The sequence below is a fragment of the Amorphotheca resinae genome, assembly GCF_003019875.1.
Source record: "Amorphotheca resinae ATCC 22711 unplaced genomic scaffold M430scaffold_7, whole genome shotgun sequence".
Taxonomy (NCBI): domain Eukaryota; kingdom Fungi; phylum Ascomycota; class Leotiomycetes; order Helotiales; family Amorphothecaceae; genus Amorphotheca; species Amorphotheca resinae.
In genome coordinates, this window is record NW_020194477.1 from 1622057 (window position 1) to 1641831 (window position 19775).

A 19775-nucleotide genomic window follows, 5' to 3' on the forward strand; every position below is an offset into this window, starting at 1 on the left:
TATCGCGCGAAGGCGTAAGCTATCCGAGTAATGGTCCTATCAACAGTTTCAAGCTCTGCCGAGATTGATCAAGGCCTACTAACACACCTGGAATTCCCTAACCACATCAATATACAAACTCGATTATGGCCTAGATTTCCGACCCGCGTATGTTCTCCTGCGACTTCCTGCTCTCGACAGTCAAATTAAAGAACAAATCGTCACGGAATTGGCGATGGGACTTGGCGACCGGTATATTCTATCCCCCCCCCAACCCAACAAAATCTCAGTTATGCGCCACAGTCAAATCTGTGTTGGACCATCCATGGACTAAACTATGAAGATCAGCGGAGGATATGGCTGGCCATTTTTCCATGGAACATGAGATAGATGCCTTGGAGGAGATGGGAAACCGCACAGGCAGGGCAAGATAGCAAGATACGGGCCTTGGAATACGTGCGAGAAAAATGCAGAAATACGGAATGCCATTGACCCCTCTGACCGCCTGGAACACACTCGTTCGTTATTGGACATACATAGATCACACGAAAGAAAGACCGTCTTCAAGGGAGGCGGTCAATCATTCAATTATCACTGAGACAGATTGAAGTTTCATGAATCAAAAGGAAATAACTATTTTCTTGCTATTTCCCAGGTTTCCCTTCATCTGATAGACATTGACGGCATCTTCAATCCTGGTCGTCTCGATATCCGACTCATTCGGAGCTTGAAGACTGCCATCCTCAAATCCAGGGGTTAGACCTCCTAATTCCTTTGCTGCCTCTGGCAGCGTTTGCAAAAGCGAGTTGCATCCAATTATCATTTTCTCTTCCCGGTACAGCTGCTTCATGTCGAATGTGAAATCCGTCGACCCTTCCTTTGGAGCCGAGATGTATACAAGGCGGCCCCGTAGAGCCAGAATCCGCAAGGCGGCACGCATGAGGGCAGGCGACCCAGTGGTATCAATCACAACATCTACGCCTTTCCCCTCTGTCAGGCTCTTGACGGTGCTCAATTCCGGGTCGGTGGTGAGGTTCACATCGACAGAACCTCGCCTCGCTGCTCTGAGCACTTGGCAAGCCTTATTCCTTGCCAATTGACAGGCTGCAGACCCAACAGCACCCGATGCGCCTAGAATCAGAACCCTATCCGTTGATTGGATCATAGCACGCCGAACCGTAAGGGCGGCGGTTGTGAATGGTACGCCGACAGCAGCGGCTTGCACAAAGCTCAGACTAGAAGGCTTCAAGTTGATCCCATCACATGAGATGACACAGTACTCCGCGTGAGTACCATCGGTTGTGAAGCTCAAGACCTTCCCACTCGTACCGTAAACCTCCTTTCCCAAAAACTCCTCAGGGCCCTCTACGACGACTCCCGCATAGTCGCGACCTGGGGTACGAGGAAACGTTGTATAAGGAAATCCGCCTTTGGCGTTGATGACGTCACTAGGATTGATTCCTGCTGCACGGATCTTGACGAGGACGGAGCCTGGTGGAGGACTTGGCTTGGGAAGAGTACTGAGAGAGAGAGAAGGTTTTGAACCGCTGGTAGAGGTCAAACGCAGAGCTTTCATGTGGCTTTCATCCATTGTGGATTGGGTTTCGAAAGTCATCTTGTCATGGATCGACTTCCCCGCGCGTCTTGGAGAGGAGTACGGATGTTGAGTTATCATAACATGACAGTCACGGGAAGTAGAGAAGTTCGAAATACTTGAGAAACCCGATTTTATACAAATTTGGATTTGGGATCAAGAATGATTTAGCTGATACATACATTTTGATACACTGGTGAACAGGGGATGCTGATGGGCGGTCCGCTCTTAACTCCGCTCCGCTCCGCTCCACTTCCCTTCCGCTGTCATACTTCCCGGTCCAACTTGAAATTTGTGGCTCGTTCACGTGACCATGGGGGCGCTATCTTAATAAGGAACCTTGCCTTGTTGCCTTAGATATTTCTACACGTCGAAATAAGGCAGACATGTATCTACACAGCTCGCCTTGACAAGCCGCAGTCACCTTCTCAGTCAATTGGGGGAAGCATTATGCCCCGTCCTAGCGGGCATGACGCTGCTTCTCAAAGGGACCTTGAAGCTCAATCCAGACATGTTCGAAAAAGGCGAAGAGCAACGAGAGCATGTGACTTTTGTCATCAAAGGGCCATTAAATGCCGGCCAGGTCCCGCGGCCGAGTCAACCTCAACTACCAACTCCAGAAGCCAAAGTTGTTCGACGTGTATAGAATATGGAGTACCATGTACACAGCTTAGACCAGAGCACCGGCGGGGTACAAAACCTAGTCGACCCCAGTTAAACCTCTCCCTCGCAAGCTGCGAGCCGACCCCTAGGCGGAGCATGGATGCGCATCTACATGGATCAAAGCTGATTATTAGAAGTCTTATCGATGTATATTTTGACACGATTTATCCAATGTGAGACTAAAAGAATACCGTCATTGTCTGACAACTTTCCTGATAATCTACAGTTATCCATTCTTCGACCAGCCGAATTTCTTGGAACAATGGCATCATGGCCTGATAGGGCGCGACCAGGCCTCTTATGCCAATTTGATGGCCTTGTGCGCACTCAGTGCTCAACACGTTCATGATAAAGCAGTTTTTACCATCTCACTAGCCCCAGCTGCTGATTCTCTCGATCCTGCCACATATCTCCACGAGGCTCTTCATGCCATACCAGCAGAACTTGATAGATGCAGAGATCTAGATTACCTAAGAGCTTTCCATCTTCTAGCACTATATGCCATCCAAGTTGGTAATACTGGCCTCTTGCACAAGAATATGGGCATGTGTCATGCTTTATTGGCACAAGATGGTCTGCAAGACGAAAAGCGCTGGCCCAGCGGCCTCAGCGATTCGGAGAGAGAGGTCAGAAGACGGTTATTCTGGTCTGCCTACCGGCTTGAAGTCCATACATCCCTTGTTCTGGGGCATATAATTCGAATCCAAGAGTCTCAATGTGCTGTTTTATATCCGACAGTTCCCGACAACGATGGCAGGGGCGATACAAATGAAGCAGACGAGTGGCTTACTGGATGGAACCTGATTACTGATCTCTACAGAATTCTTGAATATGCTGTCAATGCCTTTCGAGCTAAACGGACATCAATAGCGTATCAAAGAAGCCCAGCCTTTGCTACACTCTCCGCAGCTCAGGTTCTGGAGCAAGTCCACGCGCTGCAGACCGATTTGCCAGTCCGGTTTCGACAGGCCTCTTGTCAATCCCAGAATGTCAGAAACAATCGGTGCGGGTTCCAAACGGCCAATATTGTTGCTACAGTTCAGGTCTGTTACGCCTCATTTGCGCCGGATGTATTCTTACATTAGGAATAGCTCGTCAAAATGACTATCTTCTCTGCTGAAACGGCTACAATTCGCAAAGCTTGTGAAGTTGCACTTGAGCTCATTGAAAATGTATCCGCAATTCCACTGGAGTATTTCAGAGCAATCAGCTCACCAATGGTAAGAGTCAATCCAATGACTGAAGCCATGTTTGTTAACTAGGACCAGTTCCAAGAACTTTCTGGTATCGGCCATATCCTGAGTAGCGTAATCGGGAAGCAATTGTCCGAGGGAGATTACCAGCATCTCAGACTAGTCATGTAGGAAACCGCGAAGGGTCTTCTCTTTTATTAAAGCTAATGAATCCAGACTTAGTATGGCGGGCCTCCTCACAAGACTCAGCAGCTGTTATGCATCAGCTGGCGAAGCAGGAGCTCGACTGCGTCAACACGTCGACCGAATTGACCAACATATTACTGAGCAACAAGAAAAAGCGCAAACGCGGGAATATCGGGTGCAATCGGAACATAACGACGTGTCTAACAATCTGACAATGGAAGATGTGGTAACAGTCCCGTCAGATTTGTTCGACTACATGCTTTGGAATACCGGTCTTTCCACCTTAAATCCATCCGATTTCTTGTTTTAAGCAACTTGGGGTTTAAATGCAACAACCACTAAGAAGCTTACTGCAGTAGGAGGAGAGCAGAAGTTTCCTTCAGTGGATGATTTTAAATGATTTAAAGTGTATATATTCTTAGGAGTGTAGCAATGGCGTTCCTATTAGAGGGTCATGGTGGTATTGATTTTTTGCGGCATATAGACTTCCCTTCGAGTTCTTTGCTCACGGCATCCCACGGCATACCCTCCAATTCCGATAGTGGACGAATTATTAACTTTGAGAAGGCTTTTCATAGAAGAAAAAAAAATAAACCAATCGATACCCATCATAAGATTTGCGTCGCGTACTTGGTCGTGGAATAGTGGAGGTATGTCTGGGGTATAAGTCTGATTTTAACACACCACTTTATGCATTTTTCGTGTACACGTTACGTCCTTCGTAAACAACTAGATATTCTTGAATCAATCATGAATGTACGTACAGTCTGCTATCTAATGTATCTATTCCAAACATGTAGAAATTAAAGTACTCGACACAGCGGCCGTTAAACGGAATCTACACCTTCTCAGAAGCGAGCACACGTTCACGACCTTCCACTGAACTTGTGTCTCCCTCAAGAACACCGGTAGCCGTTTCATCAAAAGTACCGAAGTAATCCACGTCGTCAATTTCACGACTTCTCTGAATAGGCCAGAAAAAGTCTAGGGCCACATAGGTGGCCAGGGAGACGGCGCATCCGAGAGGCCACTGCGTCCAATGGAGTCAGTAATCACTCTATCTTAGGATCGTCTTGAACTCACAGCCAGATAGTACATCTTCGACCAGGCTCCTATCTCGATGCTCGGGTTTTTAACCCTCTGGACAAAGCCCGGTAATAGCAACCACACTCCCATGGCCCAGCTCACCGGTGCCCGCCAATTAATACCAAATGTATACCAATATACACTGGTCGAACTGAGGTCATACAAACTCGTCAATTTCAACCTCCTCAGCCTGATAATGTAATAATCCGCGTACATCACGCCGGACATCGGGCCCAAAAACACTGCATAGCCCCCCATAACCGTCAAAAACTTGTTGGCGCCATTCATCAGCTGCCACGGCTGCATGATAAATGCAAAGGCCGCAGTGAGCATCCCACCGCGAACGAGGTTGAAGTAACGTGGAGCTAGCGCGGAGAGATCTATGCCATTACAAAGAGCGTTGTTCGCCACGGCGATGCCGAACTGAGCGAAGATAAAGGAGAGGCTGGCAAAAGCCACAGCGGCGCGTGAGCCAGAGGAATTGTTGGAGTGTTTTTGGATAACGGCGAAGAGCTGGTAGGGTTCCCAAAGTCTGGCACAAATGTTAGCGAGATCGTGCAAAGTTGAGTATTGGCCCCTGACAGCGTTTTCTCCTCTGGGTAGAGCTGGGCTGCGCATGATGCACAGATAATACCGATGAGCGCTACAACAATGGTTCCAAGTGGGACCATTATTAGTTGAGCGACGAGCTGATCCTGTGGCTTTCGAGCGAAGCGTGTGTAATCTGATTGCGAGAAGATATGTGTGCAGATTGCGCCTATGTTAGATACGATTCCCAGCACGAGCATCCATGCCAGGTGAGTGCCCTCCGCCTGTTCAACTCCGGCGACGGAACTGACGCTTTTAAGCAGAGAACCGCCACCTTTGGCTTTGACCAGATAATATATGAGCAGGATGAAGACAGTCGGGATGACAGTTATAGCGGCGATACCGAAAGGAATCTTGTACTTTTCGGGCTTGATTCGGATCAGAGGAAGGCAGAGCAGTGCAAAGATTATGAACGCTGTAAAATCAGCCGTGGTCATGGTACCGTTCGCCAGCGGCCTGTTGAGATTGTTGAAGTTCGGCCATAACGCCGCAAGAAACGTCTTGACACACTGACCGCCCCACCATACTTGGGTGGAGTACCAAATGAAGCTCAAGACGATCCTGTTGATGAGGGGAAAGTAGCCTCCTATCATCCCCCAAGACGACTTCTGGAGAATAGAGAAGCCGATGTGCCATTTTGCCCCTGGCATCCCCGAGAGCACGCAGATGAGACCGACAAGCAGATTACCGACAATGACGGTCACCATGGCTTGCCAGACATTGAGACCGAGGGAAATCAAGGACGATCCGGTCGACCAGCCGCCGATGTTAAAGGAGCCGGTCACAACCCAGAGGCCGACGAAGGTCCAGGGACCATACGTGCGTCGATCAGGAGGTAGAGGTCTTGTATCGCGGTTCATGTATGCGGACGTTGGCGCATCATCCTCACGAGGGATCTCGATCCGCTTGAAAAAACGGCGGACCGCTGAATTGGACATCCTGTACCAATGCAAAAGCAGGAATAGGTTCAAAAAGATTTGCGTTCCTACAACGCCGACAGGAAGGGGGTTCGCAGAGCATACTTATAACCCTGCCACTCTTGAACCCGGAAACGCATCTCTTATCTTCGAACTGAGGGCAGCACATGGCTCACGATGTGGAAGCAGATGAAAGATACGGCTTTACTAAAAAGGATTGCACACGCTTGGTGGAAGCCTCTAAGGAACGTTCAATTGTTGGGGGGAAACTGGGGATGAGGTGAAGTTCATCACAAGCATCTGCGGCAATACCCATTTTTCTCCACGGTCCACCCGATGGCACCAGGCGCCTGTGAGATACCATTGGCCGCCTCGTTATCCGGGTCGCGCTAACTTACAGTATCAGTTTATATATAGCAGCTCAAGTTCAGCCGTTGTTCATCAGTTCATCAGTTCTCCCGTTAGCCTTATCAGAGGCATCGTCCACGCCGTACAGCAGGGTTAGGTTGGAATAATCGAGAGCTCAGCTTTACAGAAGGCATGTCGAGTTTGTACTTAGGACGCCAAACTCCGAAAAGAACCGCAAAGCGCGAAAGGCCAGGGCTGTAACGAGTTCCTCAAACTACATACCACTACGAGCCGTCAGCAAGGGAGTACAGGACAGCGGACTGATGCAGAACATCCAAGCACCGGAGACCCCACGTTGCTTGGCGATTCCTTAGCAGCATTAGAACATCTTTAAGTCTTCTAGAAGCTTTGGACAGTTGCAGCATTCTAACCACAGAGCTACCAAAAGCCGTTCTAGTCATTGGGGCAGGACTTGTAATGCACGTGATGAGCTCAACGTTCTAGAAGCTGCACAACGTAGCCTATCTGCTTCAACTAGAATATGAGCTGAACAGCATTGTTGTCCTATCTTGGTAGATGTTGAAACAAACAGTTATTTCTCTATATCCAGGTAGTGGTCAAATGCGATTCCAAAGACCCGATGCTGTACAAGCTAGGTTAGTCATCCTCATGCGATTTCTTTACTACGCACACGAAGAGTTACTATATAGACACCCAGATAATCGAACATGAGGCTAAACAGCCCCATAGTTCTAATCGCCATCCCTCGAGAATCTCAAGGCTGCGTGCCGGTCTTGGAAAATAGGATTGCCCTTTGCCATTGTTGACTCTCAGCAGCCGTTACAGAATGTAGGATTGCTGGATAAGGTACTGTACGGGGTCCTTTGTACCCTGACGATGAATACCTCCGATGTCGACTGTTAATTTCTTAGCGAAGAGTAGTGGGGGTTCGGTCTCCCCCCTCCGCAACATGCCTCTGTTGACACACGTCCAAGTTTACGCCTCAGCCCTGGCTCTATAGGCAGGATCTGGCTCCCTCCTTTTCCCCTTTCTCTTCCGTCCTCGTCTCAATACGTCCCACACCTCTTGTCGTTATGGATTTCAATGGCTCCTCGCCCTTCCCAGAAGGAGTCATCTCCTTCCTCGACACCGACCTCTACAAGCTGACTATGCAATGCGCCGTCTTGAAATACTTCCCGCAAGTCCCAGTGACATACTCATTCAAGAACAGAACACCTGAGAAGAAGCTCTCCAGAGCTGCATTCAAGTGGCTCCAACTCCAAATCAACAGTGTGTGATCTCCATCGCATCGCCGGTGACGTAAGCTAAAGATCTTTACAGAGCTTGGGAACATCGCGCTCTCGAACGAAGAGTTACGATTCCTGCAAAATACATGCACGTACCTTGACAAACCTTACCTCGATTTCCTCAAGGATTTCCGCCTCAACCCTCGGGAGCAGATCGTGGCATCCTTTCTGCCGACTAGCGACACTGGCAGCGATGAAGACCTAGGAGAAATCGATATTGAAATCAAAGGATTATGGGTCGAGACTATTCTCTACGAGATCCCGCTGCTCGCTCTGACAAGTGAGGCATACTTTCGTTTCATGGACACCGATTGGACATACGATGGCCAAGAGGAGAAGGCATACGACAAGGGCATGAGGCTGCTCAAAGCAGGCTGTGTTGTTTCGGAGTTTGGAACCAGGAGAAGAAGAGATTACCATACCCAGGCGTTGGTTATCCGTGGCTTGATCAAAGCTAAGAAAGAGGGAGAGAAGACAGGATTACCTGGCACTATATCTGGAACGAGTAATGTTCACCTGGCGATGAGATTTGGCATTCCACCAGTCGGAACAGTGGCACATGAATGGTTCATGGGAGTTGCCGCTATTACAGGTGACTATAGTACCGCCACTTACAAGGCGTTGAGCTACTGGGTGGGCTGTTTTGGAGAAGGAGTCCTTGGCATTGCCCTTACAGATACTTTCGGAACGCCAGCTTTTCTAAAGGCGTTTGCACAACCTGTCCCAGATCTTACGACCATTACACCGGGAGCGCAACCTTCAACGGAGCCTCGAGGCGAGGAAAAGCCGCGGAAAACATTTGCTGAGATCTTCACGGGCATTAGGCAGGATTCTGGAGATCCGGCCAATTTTGTGAAAATGATGCGCGAGTTCTACGACGAGCAAAATATTAAGGAGCAAAAGACAATCGTATTCTCGGACTCACTTAATATCGATCTCTGTCTTGAATACAAGGAGGTTTCAGAAAAGGCTGGCTTCCGGCCTACCTTCGGTGTTGGTACTTTCTTCACAAATGACTTTGTTCACAAGAGCACGGGGAAGAAGTCCGTGCCACTGAATATCGTCATCAAACTGAGCTCAGCGAACGGTAATCCGGCGATCAAGATCAGTGATAATATTGGCAAGAACACGGGCGATAAGGCGACGGTTGAGAAGGTGAAGAAGTCGCTGGGTTATGTGGAGAGGGAATGGGAGTTAGGAGACGAGTCTTCAAGATGGGGGAAGGAAGGGGAGCCGGAAAAGAAATGATATCTGCTGCGGAGGTCAAGGGACAAGGGAGAAGGGCCAGGGAATGCATGAGCGATGCTTTGATGCGGGGCGGGTACTGAACCTCATAGATATTAGACGTCTAGACTGATCGTGAAACGTCCATTGGTCAATTATCTGAGGTAAAACGCTTGCTTTTCACGTTCCTCTAGGGAGAGATAACTCAGAGTCTCAGTATGTCAACTATTCCCGAGGTGTTAAGCATTTCACTTTCTTACCCCACAAATGAGCCTCGTGCTGCGAGGGGTCTCGCACGTGATGCGGTCCTAGTCGCATCCACCCCTGCAAGAGATTTATCCACCGCGACTGCATACATAAACTTTTTTTTTGCCTGACACCAACAATATCTTCCAACATCAACGTCAACATCAACATCACACAATGGCAAAACGAAAGCGCACTACGAACGGCGACCCAGCAGCCGCAACTGCTGCGACCAAGAAGGTTAAATCAACTGACCCACCGGCCCCTAAAACCACCACCACGATCCAAATAGTCGCGGGATCCTACGACCGAGTCCTTCACGGCGTTACGGTAACAGTACGCCCTGACGAAGATGCCCAATTCGCAGACACCTTCCTCTTCAATGCCCACACATCCGCTATTCGGAGTCTTGCGCTCTCCCCGCCTTCGGCCCCTGTCCCAAAGCAATCCCAGAAGATCATCCTCGCAACTGGCAGCACTGACGAACGCATAAACCTCTATCACCTCTCTGCACACGCACCTTCGAGGATCACCGTGCCCGTTATTCCCTCCCTGACGTCCAGAGCCGTCGTCGAAAATCCCCAAAATCGCGAATTGGGAAGCCTGTTACATCATTCATCCAGCATCACTGCTCTGTATTTTCCCAACAGGAGCAAGCTGCTAAGTTCAGCGGAGGACAGCACAATTGCTATTACACGGACCAGGGATTGGAGTTTATTGTCTTCCATAAAGGTGCCGATTCCCAAACCGGTAGGCAGGCCGAGTGGAGATACAGCGCCTTTGGGAGGGGCACCGAGCGGGGTGAACGATTTTGCGGTACATCCCAGTACAAAGCTCATGATTTCAGTAAGCAAGGGGGAGAAATGCATGAGATTGTGGAACTTGGTTACAGGAAAGAAGGCGGGTGTGTTGAACTTTGAGAGGACGATGTTGGGGGAAGTAGGAGAGGGCAGGTTTAGTAGTGGCGAGGGAAGGAAAGTTGCCTGGGGAAGTACGGATGCAGGGGAAGAATTCTGTGTGGGATTCGAGAGGGGAATATTGGTATTTGGCATGGATAGCAAACCCAAGTGCAAGGTTGTGCCGGAGCCGAAGATGAAGATACACCAGCTTTGTTATGTACAGGTGGACGAGAAGGAAGATATTCAAGTCTTGGCGGTGTCGACAGAGGACGGCAGGATATTGTTCTATTCTACGAGACCTGCGGACCTCACGACAGCAAAGGCGGCTGAAGGGAAGGATGCACCCCTACCTTCTGCGAAATTGATTGCGCAGCTTGGAGGAAAAGATGCTGGGCTTTCTGGAAGGGTCAAGGACTTTACTGTTTTGAGTGTGGGCGAAGGGACCTCGAAAGATCTATTCATTGTTGCAGGAAGCAGTGACGGTGCTCTCAGAGTCTGGAAGCTGTCTGCATCAGATTTAGCCCGTCATAGCGACAAGGTCAAGCAGGTTGGAGTATTGCTCGGCACGTACGAGACGAACAATCGAATCACATGCCTGAAGGCATTTATCATGCTCCCGAAAATGGACGAAGCAGAAGAGGAGGCTGGGGAATTGGAAGACTTCGAGGGCTTTGATGAAGAGGAAGGGGACTCGGAGAGCAGTAGTTCGGATAGCGACTAAAATGATACCCATCAGCTGGCATTTTTAACTGAGATCCACATGATGTTCCACATTGTCAGAGGATTTATTGGTATCAACTCGTAAAGTCATACTGTATTGATCCAACCTATTCACGAACCAGTGTATACCTTATATTTATGAGTAGAGTACTTATGACAAGAGACCCGTCAATAAACCCCGTGATGTGTTTGTTTAGTAGCTACACCCACTGTTTTGATGCGGCTACCCTCGAGTCTCGGCCCTCGTCCGATACTGCCAGGGTAGCTAAGAACTGCTGCCCGCCTACTTACTTGAAGGCAAATACTCAATCCTGGTTCGCGACTCCAACTCAGCGAATCCAATTCGCGTCCCCTTCACATCTTTGCGCTCTCCCTTACCTTTGTGTACCTCTGAGGAAAGCAGCCCCGAAGATGTCTACAGAGGAATCCTCACCCAAACCCGAACCCACGCCCATCTCTGCTCCCATCTCCTCGATCCCTCAAAAACGCGCTCTAGAAGATGACCACCAGCCCACGGTATCTTCACCTCTAAACCCCGATTTCAAAGCCTCTAAGGATGACGTTCCCCTCGCGCGCGAACGTGCATCAAGAGCCAAGAAGGAATCGTTAAAGAAACGAGAATCGAAAGGGGCCGACAGCACCAGAGCGACGCCCGATCCAAAAGCAAGCACGCAGAAGCACAAGAAAAATGGCACTGTTCTTGCTCCTATAAGATACAAGCTCCCACCTCCTAAGATCACCGACTTTGAAGCTCCTCGTGGGCCAGTCTTCACCCTCTCCCACACCAAAACAACCGGACCTTTTGAAACCCAGTTCTACGAGACCACTGACCAGTAAGACCATGGTCCCCTCCCCAAGAACTACAGATCTAACATCTTCAAGTGTGTATAACAAAAAGAACTACCACTACACGCACTGCATCGCAGATCCAGCATTTCCATCCTCCTTGTACTACCGACAATCAGAAACTGAACCCTTTGGGGCGCGCCTCAACTTCGAAGACACTGCTACGCATATGTTCTTGGATAAGGCAGCTCACAGTGTCACAACAGAAAAGGGTTTCAGGATGGCAAAGGCAAATGTTGGAGTACGGGAAGGCCGATGGTATTGGGAATGCAGGATCTTGAGTGGGATACCGCGAGACGGAATGCATGGCACAGACCAGAGTCCCAGAGGTCATGTACGGGTAGGATGGGCGAGACGAGAAGCTACATTAGATGCGCCTGTTGGCTTTGATGCGTACAGCTATGGAATCCGGGATGTGGCAGGACAGAAGGTTCATATGTCGCGGCCAAAGGATTTCTTCCCAATAGGAGAGGATGTTAGAGAGGGCGATGTTATTGGATTGGAAATCAACCTCCCATCGCAATCATTACATCGAAAGATTGTGGAGGGCCACTATAATCCGGCAGTCGATCTCGAGGACGATGGAAATGCTCCCACCGACGCCCCGGATATAATTCGAGACCGGGTTCCTATCCGATTCAAGGCCCACCTGTACTTCGAACAGATAGAATACCATGCCTCAAAGGAGCTGGAGGAACTCATGAACCCTTCGCCAGTCATCTCTTCAAACGGCGGTCTTGCGGGTGGAGGGCAAAAACCAAGTCCTACGCACACATGTCCAGCTCTTAGAACACTACCCCATTCAAGCATCAAAGTCTATAAGAATGGGAGAGAGATCGGAACCGCATTTAAGGACCTGCTAGCCTTCCTACCACCTGCCTCAAAGCCCCTCGCCCAGGTTGGAGCCAGAGAGGGGCTGGACGACGGGATGCTAGGCTACTATCCCGCCGTCTCGGTGTTCAGAGGTGGCGCTGCGGAGGTCAATTTCGGACCGTCGTGGTGGTACGCACCGCCCGACTGGCGCAGTAATGATGATGATGATGTCGACATGGCCGGGAGTGACCAGCCCCGGACTTCGAAACTCAACAGGCTGCGCGCGGTGGCAGAGAGATACGACGAGCAGATTGTGGAGGACATTGTGTACGACATTATTGACGAGGTTGATTTCTGGATGCAGGATGGCGGCGTGGTTGGAGGTGCTACGAATGGCATCCGACCTTCTGGAGGCGTTGCAATGCAAGACGAGAGTCTTGCTGGTGGTGGCATTAGGGAGATCTTGCAGGACGATGAGTGAAAATAGGTACCGACTCTTCCATACCTCTACGGACGTCTCGAGACGCTAGTAGCTCCCAGATCAATGCTCCTCGCCTTACTTTCCTCATGGCTGTTCTTGGTTTTTATTATGCAGCTCTGGCAGGCTCAAATGTTGAACTCCATTCGCCGCTACGCACGCAGGCCGCAATGCAAAAATCACGCATCTCTAAGCTCTTATACAGGTAGATCCATCGCGCATCCGTCATTATCGACTGCTCATGCCGTAGTCCCCCAGCACCGTACCGCTGCAGCAGTAGGATCAACTCAAGAGGAGGTCCCAGAGGGCCTCTTTGTCTACATAGCTATGGTGGATAACATTCACCAGCCAGACATCGCTCATAACCTCCTCGATCAGCTCCTTGCTTTTCCGGGCCTGCTCCGCATCTTCACCCCCGCCTCGCCCGCCCCGGTTGCTGTACACCCGAGCCCACTCGGCCCAGATGCCAAACGCCTCCTCCGCCCACGCTTGGAACGACACCTTCTCGATGATCGTTGGCGTGATGATCTCTTTCCCTGGGAAGGCCCCCCACGTCACAGCATGGGTTGAGCCTCCGTTCATACCATCGACCCCGTCACTCGTATCGCTCGAAATGAAATCTCCTTTTGCGTTTGACGCGTACCAGCCAACCTGTCCGGCGATCGCAGGTGAGGTGAGTTTGGCGTGCAATTCATTCCAATCTTTCGAGGGGAGGAAGAGCTCCACGAACGCTTTTTGAAACACGAACCCGTTTTTCGGACCCCAGCCGAAGATCTGATCCGTGGACGGTACGCCATTTACCGCAGGCTGCGACGCTACAGTCCACCACCCTTTCCTGTTAAGCTTTAACAGCTGGTCCTTAATCGTGCTCGTTTCTTCGTTGAAACCTTCTTCCGACCATGGAATCGCGCTCAGCTTGCCTTCGAGGTGTTGAAGGAATAGATTCGTGATATCCTGGACAGAGGAGGGGTATGACCACAGTTTTATAGCTTGGTTGAACGACATGTGAAGACTGACGCCGTAACCATCGATCTCTCCGTATGCGGGAGAACGTGCATCTCCCCACCGACCGTTGGGGAAGTCGTCCCAAGTTGCTTCACGGCCAAGAGCACCCTCGCCTTCAGATATAGCGAGCGTGTTCGAGCGGCTGTTGATTGGTTCCGCAGGAACGGAGGCCTCGAGCGCAGTGGTTTCGAAATCTGGATTTGAGGCATGAGAGGCAGTAATGATGACACGATTGTGAGGATCAGAACCGGCTGAAGATAGGCGTCGGGATGATGATTCGTTTTCCGAGGCGCCATTGATGGACAAGTTTTGTAGTTGTAAAGTGGTGGGGAGGGGTTCCAGAACTGCGGAGTCGGTTTCTGAGGGAAGGGGGGGAATCAAGTTTGTGCGTTCTAGGATGAAGGCGACCGCCTTTTCGAGGTTAAGGGTGTAGAAGTGGAAACCGCGTGGTTGTTTGGAGGTGTTGGTTGGAGATTTCTTCAAGTGCTCAACCATCTCGGAAACGATATCCACACCCACCTTTTTTACCATCTCATCGTTTCCCTTCACCTCATCCAGACGCGACATAATATCTGAAGGTAAAGCCGCATGGCTCAGCTTCGTAGTCCGTTTGATCATCTGATAGCTTTGAATGGGCATCATTCCTGGGATAATCGGTATTGTTTTGAAAGCCCCACTTTCGTGCTCCCTCAGCCGCTTCTCAAACTTGTCATAAGCGTCAACATCGAAAAATAACTGCGTGACGATGAAATCTGCCCCCGCCTGTACCTTATCCACAAGGTAAGGAAGGTCGTGCTCCAGGCTTTGGCCTTGTGGGTGCGATTCGTCTGCATGGCCTTCTGGGTACGCAGCGACGCCTATGCAGAAATAATCCCCGTATTGCTTTCTTATGTACCGCACCAGATCAATTGCCCACTCGAATTCAAGGTCATCTTTCTTCGCTTCGGCGTCCCCATTAACAGTGTACTCCTCGGTGCGGGGCGGATCGCCTCGCAAGGCCAAAATATTTCGAACCCCCAGACTCCTCGCATCCTCCAATGCACGATCCACTAACTCCTTGCTTATGTTCGTGCACGTCAAGTGCAGGCACGTCGTCAGCCCAAGTTCACGTTGACATAGCTCGGCCAATTCGAGGGATTTCGTGGCGGTAGAGCCGCCGGCACCCCAGGTCACGGTTATGAAGAGAGGGCGCAAGGCGCGGGACATTCGGTCGAGTCGTGCGCGCAGGTTGGAGCTACCCATTGCAGTTTTGGGAGGAAAGAACTCGAGAGAGAAAAAAGTAGAGTCTGGCGGCAATGCCGCTATCTTATCTGTGATCTTCTCCATGACTGAGTGTAGCTGCAGGAACAGGATTGGGTGTTGCGGAGCTGTTCTGCAAGAGGGTTGAGGTTGGAAGAAAGACGAGGCTGCCAGGGAAGATGTGGTGGGTGGTCGACGGCGGGGTTCACTGTTCATGGTTCACGTTTTTTCGGCGGCTAAACCTCGGATATGCACCGCGGCAGATACTTTAGGAGACCAGGGGGGTGGCATTATTGATGCTTATGCCGCACGCGTGCCGAGGTTCACATACCTACTCGAGCTTCAACAGTGAGCTGCACCAGAACCACACGTCGCAACAGCACCTTCACTCCCACCACTGCGGAAGAAAAGGAGGGAATTCCCAAGATGGCAGATCATATATCGGACGCGCCCTCCCCAGCGACCAAAGCATATAACTACCCCTTTGCCGCCGCCCCTGATATCATCCGCGCGCATCAGAAAGACGCCTACTTCGAAGGCATTCTCCTAAACCACCTCTCCGCCTTCCTGCGGCGCTTATACGGTGCTCGGTTTATTCACACCTATACCAGTGAAGCGCGGACCTTCTCAGAACTTCTATATCTGGGCCTCACGACGTTCATTGGGAATCGGACCCTGGGAGAAGAGTACTGCGACATTATACAGATCGAGGACGACACGCTCCAGCTGCCAGCGATCGGGAGAAGGGCTGGTTATATCATCACGGCTATTCTGCTGCCGTATGCGCTGAACAAGATACTGCCATCATTCAGGGCGCGAATACGAACGAAACTGGAAAGCAATCTTCGGCGTTTGACGAGGAGTAAACAGCATAACTCTTGGAAATATAGGTTCCAGAGCTATCTCCTGGAGCACCTCTCTACCATAACCTCACCATCGCCCATCCACGCCCTCACCCTTACAATCTTCTACTTCACGGGCTCCTACTATCAGCTCTCGAAACGGATCTTTGGGCTCCGGTATATTTTCACCAAGAGGGTTGAACAGAGTGAGGCGCGTGTTGGTTATGAGGTCTTAGGTGTACTTCTGGTGCTGCAAATGAGTGTGCAAGGGTGGCTGCATCTACGTTCCACGCTGGCGAATCGGAACGAGGTCATGGGAGGGGCGGCGGTATTAGGTGGCGGCGTCGAGGTCTCTCTTGACCCCAATTCCTACAGTTCCAATCAAGAACTCCTTCTCGAAACGCCTGTCGCGCGCTCGAATGAGGAGGTCAGCAAAAGGACGCATACCGAGGTTTTGGCGGGCCCCAGATTCGACTTGAGAGATAACGAGGAGACGATAGGGTACATCAAAGGGCAGAATAGGAAATGCACGCTGTGTCTCGAGGGATTGAAGGATCCGAGTGTGACGCAGTGCGGGCATATCTTTTGTTGGGAGTGTATAGGTGATTGGGTCAGGGAGAAGCCAGAGTGCCCGCTGTGCAGGAGAGAGGCGATGGTCCAGCATATTTTACCTTTGAGGGTTTGATGAGATGAGAATCTTGGCTGGGAAAAAGATGGATAGTTGGATAGCATAAGGTCTATCACATGTTATCATGTGAATGGAGGGATAGCTTTATATTTAGAAGCTGCTCCCTTGGCAATGGTTTGTGTGATACCATACGATATCTATATACAGAGGTACGGGAATTCAGTACGCATTTGGACTTGCATGACAAGTCCAAGTCCAAACGTCAGAAGCTGAACATAGAGCAATTGTACGTTCCCAAGGGGAGGGATGAGGGTGCAGATTCATTGAACGTAATTGTGATCCTAATATATCCGTATGCGACCCTCATGACCCCTTCCTTCCTTTCTTCTCCCCAAACTCTGCAATAACCATATATGTATACGACCTATTTCCACTATCCCATGCAGAAAGTAGAAATTGAAAAGAAGGAGAAAAAATCAAAACAAGAAGTAGAAGAGCTCCTAATCATGACCGGAATCGCACCCAAAGAACGTGCTATCCAAATACTAAGCTATAGCCTTATAAATCACCTGTGCGAAGTCTATAAAAACAGACATGGTCCCATCTAGCTATCCATTCTAAGTGCGAAATTCAGGAACCAGGGGACGCGGTTCAAAAGGGAGGAGTTTGATGGAGTTATGGGCCAGCTTACTGTATTTACTTCTTTCCTTTTTCTTCTCCTTTCTGGGTTGATTTTATTACCCCCCCCCCCTCTCTTTTTTCCCCCCTCCTTCTCTCTCTTCCATAAACAAAAACGAGTTACAAGAAAGGAGATAGATTAGAGCGACGAGTGCCTAAGAGGTAGAAACTAACATCATTCATTCCCTCAAAAGGCGTCTCTAGGAACCAATGGATGCGTATCCCGAAGCTAAGATCTTCTTGATGACGAAGGAGGAAGAGGAATGGCTCGCGAGTATTAAGAATTTTAGAGGACGCTCTGGGCTCCGTATTCTACTGAGACGCAAGTGTCGCCTATAGAATCAGCAACACCTATGCGTGATTATGTATAGATTGTTGATTTTGCACTATTGGGGTTTATGAAGTCTGGGGCTCATAATGAGATGGTGATAGAGACAGTGAGGGAAAGGGGGGAAAAGTGTCGGTTTGAAGGTTAGAGAAGGATGGCATAAGTTATGTGAATTTCTGGGAAAGGAGAGACCAGGGGAGTGCAGTGATGAGGCTCCATGAAGATTTACTGGTAGGACAGACATGTAATTACCGTTTTGATGCAGAGAGTGGATGAATTATAATTGCAAGGAATCTGGAAATAAAGAAGATTGATGGGACCATCTAACAGGATATTGGTCTATAGATCAACACTCAGAGAGTAGCGTAAGCACTTGCATAGCTAACACTCGAGTCACCCACCTCCGTGACCTCGCTACTTCTCTCGTACCGCACAAACTTAAACCTTCCCTTGTTGTCTTCGCCACTCTTCCCTTCTTTCTCCAGAACTTCGATAGCAGCCATCACAACCCCAATAGGATGTCTCCCGCAAACCGTATTTCCAGTCTCTCTCAGGTTCTCCAGGAATGCGTCGTGCTTGCCCGTCTCAATAGCATCCATCGCCATCCGATCCAATCGTCCTATACTTTCATAAATAGGGGGATTCGTTGGGGCTTTGTCTTTCCTCCTTAGAGAAATCCCGCTGGGGTTTGAAGATGCGGCCGAGGAGGGTGAAGCTGGGAGGTAGTACGTATATTGGAATCTAGAGCCCCAGTGACAGAAATCGGATGAGACCACGAAGACACTGGAAGGGTCGGAAAGGTAAGGGGCGAGGATGGCACCGTATTCCTTCTCTTTCGCCGGACTCGTATTCCCAACCAATATCGGTATCAATCCTGGATATTCACTCGGCGAAGAGAAAGAGAGGGAGAGCATTTTGTAGATATAGGGGAGGTGCATCTCCAGAGAATGTTCTGTCTCATCAGCGTCCTCACTCATGACGTCAAACTTCCCCGTCTTCTGCAGCTCTTCCACGACGCCCTTGTCAATAACTAGATCACCGAGAGGAGTAGCGTATTTCGCATGCGCGCTCAGGGCGCAGCCTGGAAGGTATAAAGCGTGTGAGGGGCCAAGGAGGAAGATTCGTTTTGCCTTCGAGAGGTCGAGGGATTTATAGGCCCATGCTGCGGCGGGCCCAGAGTAGGAATAACCTGCATGCCTGAGAAGCCTTAGTGAAGAGATACATAGAAAATAGATTGCCACCCTTACGGTGCAATAATCACTCGTGCGTCTGGTACTGGCAGCTGTTTCCCATCGATGGATGAGGGGACCTGGGAAAGCCACTGATCGAGCTCACTAGAAAGCGTGGACGAGCGTGAGGAGTACCACGATCCAGCATGGCTAGCAACTCTGGTTGTCATCTTGAAGCTTGTGAGAATGGGAAGTTGTATGAGAAGGAGGAGGATGTGATGTGCGGCTGAGAGGCGGCTGAGACTCACTGACGTTGCTTTGGAGGAGGAGTGCGGGGCGGTCGTCAGATAAGATAGCGGAAACCCCCCATGTTAGCGCGTCCACTAGCGCCAAACCAGCCTTTTCACACCAACAATTTTTGTTGTCAGATATAGATGAAATTAGAATAAATGAAGAGCCCTATATCGGGGCATCATTTTGAGCTATTTAGAATATCTGTGCGAGGCGGTGGTGGTGAGATGTGAGGGGGTCGAAAGTTTTGTTGCACATCGCACTTTTGGACGACGTTTTTCTGATTCTGAAAATTCCGAGCGGATGTGAGGCTGCAGCCTTACCACATGATTACAGTCCTGATCAGGCTGACGCTCGGCCTTGCGATTCCGCCGGCAATGCCGCGCTGAACCGCTCAACCTCGGTTCCCCGCGTTACCCCAGGTTATCTGTAGACGCTTCGGCGTTCTTACGAGGTATATCAACACCTCACGTCCACCAATCTTTCACCTGGTTCCTTTCTTTCATAG

General features: G+C 50.0%; 9 protein-coding genes across 9 annotated transcripts; 5 read left to right on the plus strand and 4 right to left on the minus strand.

Moving 5' to 3' along the window:
• Positions 1-598: 598 nt before the first annotated feature.
• Positions 599-1555, minus strand: M430DRAFT_51346 (hypothetical protein; the record flags this gene model as incomplete). Its single annotated transcript, XM_024868208.1, has 1 exon — positions 599-1555. The coding sequence occupies one exon, from the start codon at positions 1553-1555 to the stop codon at positions 599-601; it is 957 nt and encodes a 318-aa protein (XP_024720532.1).
• A 468-nt stretch (positions 1556-2023) lies between these two features.
• Positions 2024-3925, plus strand: M430DRAFT_103543 (hypothetical protein; the record flags this gene model as incomplete). The annotated part of the gene is made up of 5 exons (XM_024860868.1): positions 2024-2409; positions 2463-3279; positions 3328-3456; positions 3505-3596; positions 3646-3925. 5 exons carry the CDS (start codon positions 2024-2026, stop codon positions 3923-3925), a joined length of 1704 nt encoding a protein of 567 aa, XP_024720533.1.
• A 528-nt stretch (positions 3926-4453) lies between these two features.
• On the minus strand, positions 4454-6227 carry M430DRAFT_51347 (hypothetical protein; the record flags this gene model as incomplete). The annotated part of the gene is made up of 3 exons (XM_024868209.1): positions 4454-4645; positions 4699-5233; positions 5284-6227. 3 exons carry the CDS (start codon positions 6225-6227, stop codon positions 4454-4456), a joined length of 1671 nt encoding a protein of 556 aa, XP_024720534.1.
• Positions 6228-7648: 1421 nt separating this feature from the next.
• Positions 7649-9109, plus strand: M430DRAFT_28738 (hypothetical protein; the record flags this gene model as incomplete). Its single annotated transcript, XM_024865817.1, has 2 exons — positions 7649-7844; positions 7896-9109. The coding sequence occupies 2 exons, from the start codon at positions 7649-7651 to the stop codon at positions 9107-9109; spliced, it is 1410 nt and encodes a 469-aa protein (XP_024720535.1).
• A 356-nt stretch (positions 9110-9465) lies between these two features.
• On the plus strand, positions 9466-11012 carry M430DRAFT_35601 (hypothetical protein). The gene has a single exon (XM_024866771.1). The coding sequence runs from the start codon at positions 9509-9511 to the stop codon at positions 10949-10951; it is 1443 nt and encodes a 480-aa protein (XP_024720536.1). The 5' UTR covers positions 9466-9508; the 3' UTR covers positions 10952-11012.
• Positions 11013-11240: 228 nt separating this feature from the next.
• M430DRAFT_251599 (hypothetical protein) lies at positions 11241-13328 on the plus strand. Its single transcript, XM_024865196.1, has 3 exons — positions 11241-11783; positions 11833-13096; positions 13293-13328. Exons 1-2 carry the CDS (start codon positions 11362-11364, stop codon positions 13088-13090), a joined length of 1680 nt encoding a protein of 559 aa, XP_024720537.1. The 5' UTR covers positions 11241-11361; the 3' UTR covers positions 13091-13096; positions 13293-13328.
• A 41-nt stretch (positions 13329-13369) lies between these two features.
• Positions 13370-15492, minus strand: M430DRAFT_67340 (hypothetical protein; the record flags this gene model as incomplete). The annotated part of the gene is made up of 1 exon (XM_024869287.1): positions 13370-15492. The coding sequence occupies exon 1, from the start codon at positions 15416-15418 to the stop codon at positions 13370-13372; it is 2049 nt and encodes a 682-aa protein (XP_024720538.1). The 5' UTR covers positions 15419-15492.
• Positions 15493-15688: 196 nt separating this feature from the next.
• M430DRAFT_35604 (hypothetical protein) lies at positions 15689-17083 on the plus strand. Its single transcript, XM_024866772.1, has one exon. It carries the CDS (start codon positions 15758-15760, stop codon positions 16856-16858), a length of 1101 nt encoding a protein of 366 aa, XP_024720539.1. The 5' UTR covers positions 15689-15757; the 3' UTR covers positions 16859-17083.
• A 1049-nt stretch (positions 17084-18132) lies between these two features.
• On the minus strand, positions 18133-19292 carry M430DRAFT_141712 (hypothetical protein). The gene is made up of 2 exons (XM_024862726.1): positions 19055-19292; positions 18133-19004 (listed from the first exon to the last, which is right to left on the minus strand). The coding sequence occupies exons 1-2, from the start codon at positions 19204-19206 to the stop codon at positions 18161-18163; spliced, it is 996 nt and encodes a 331-aa protein (XP_024720540.1). The 5' UTR covers positions 19207-19292; the 3' UTR covers positions 18133-18160.
• Between the last annotated feature and the right edge of the window lie 483 nt (positions 19293-19775).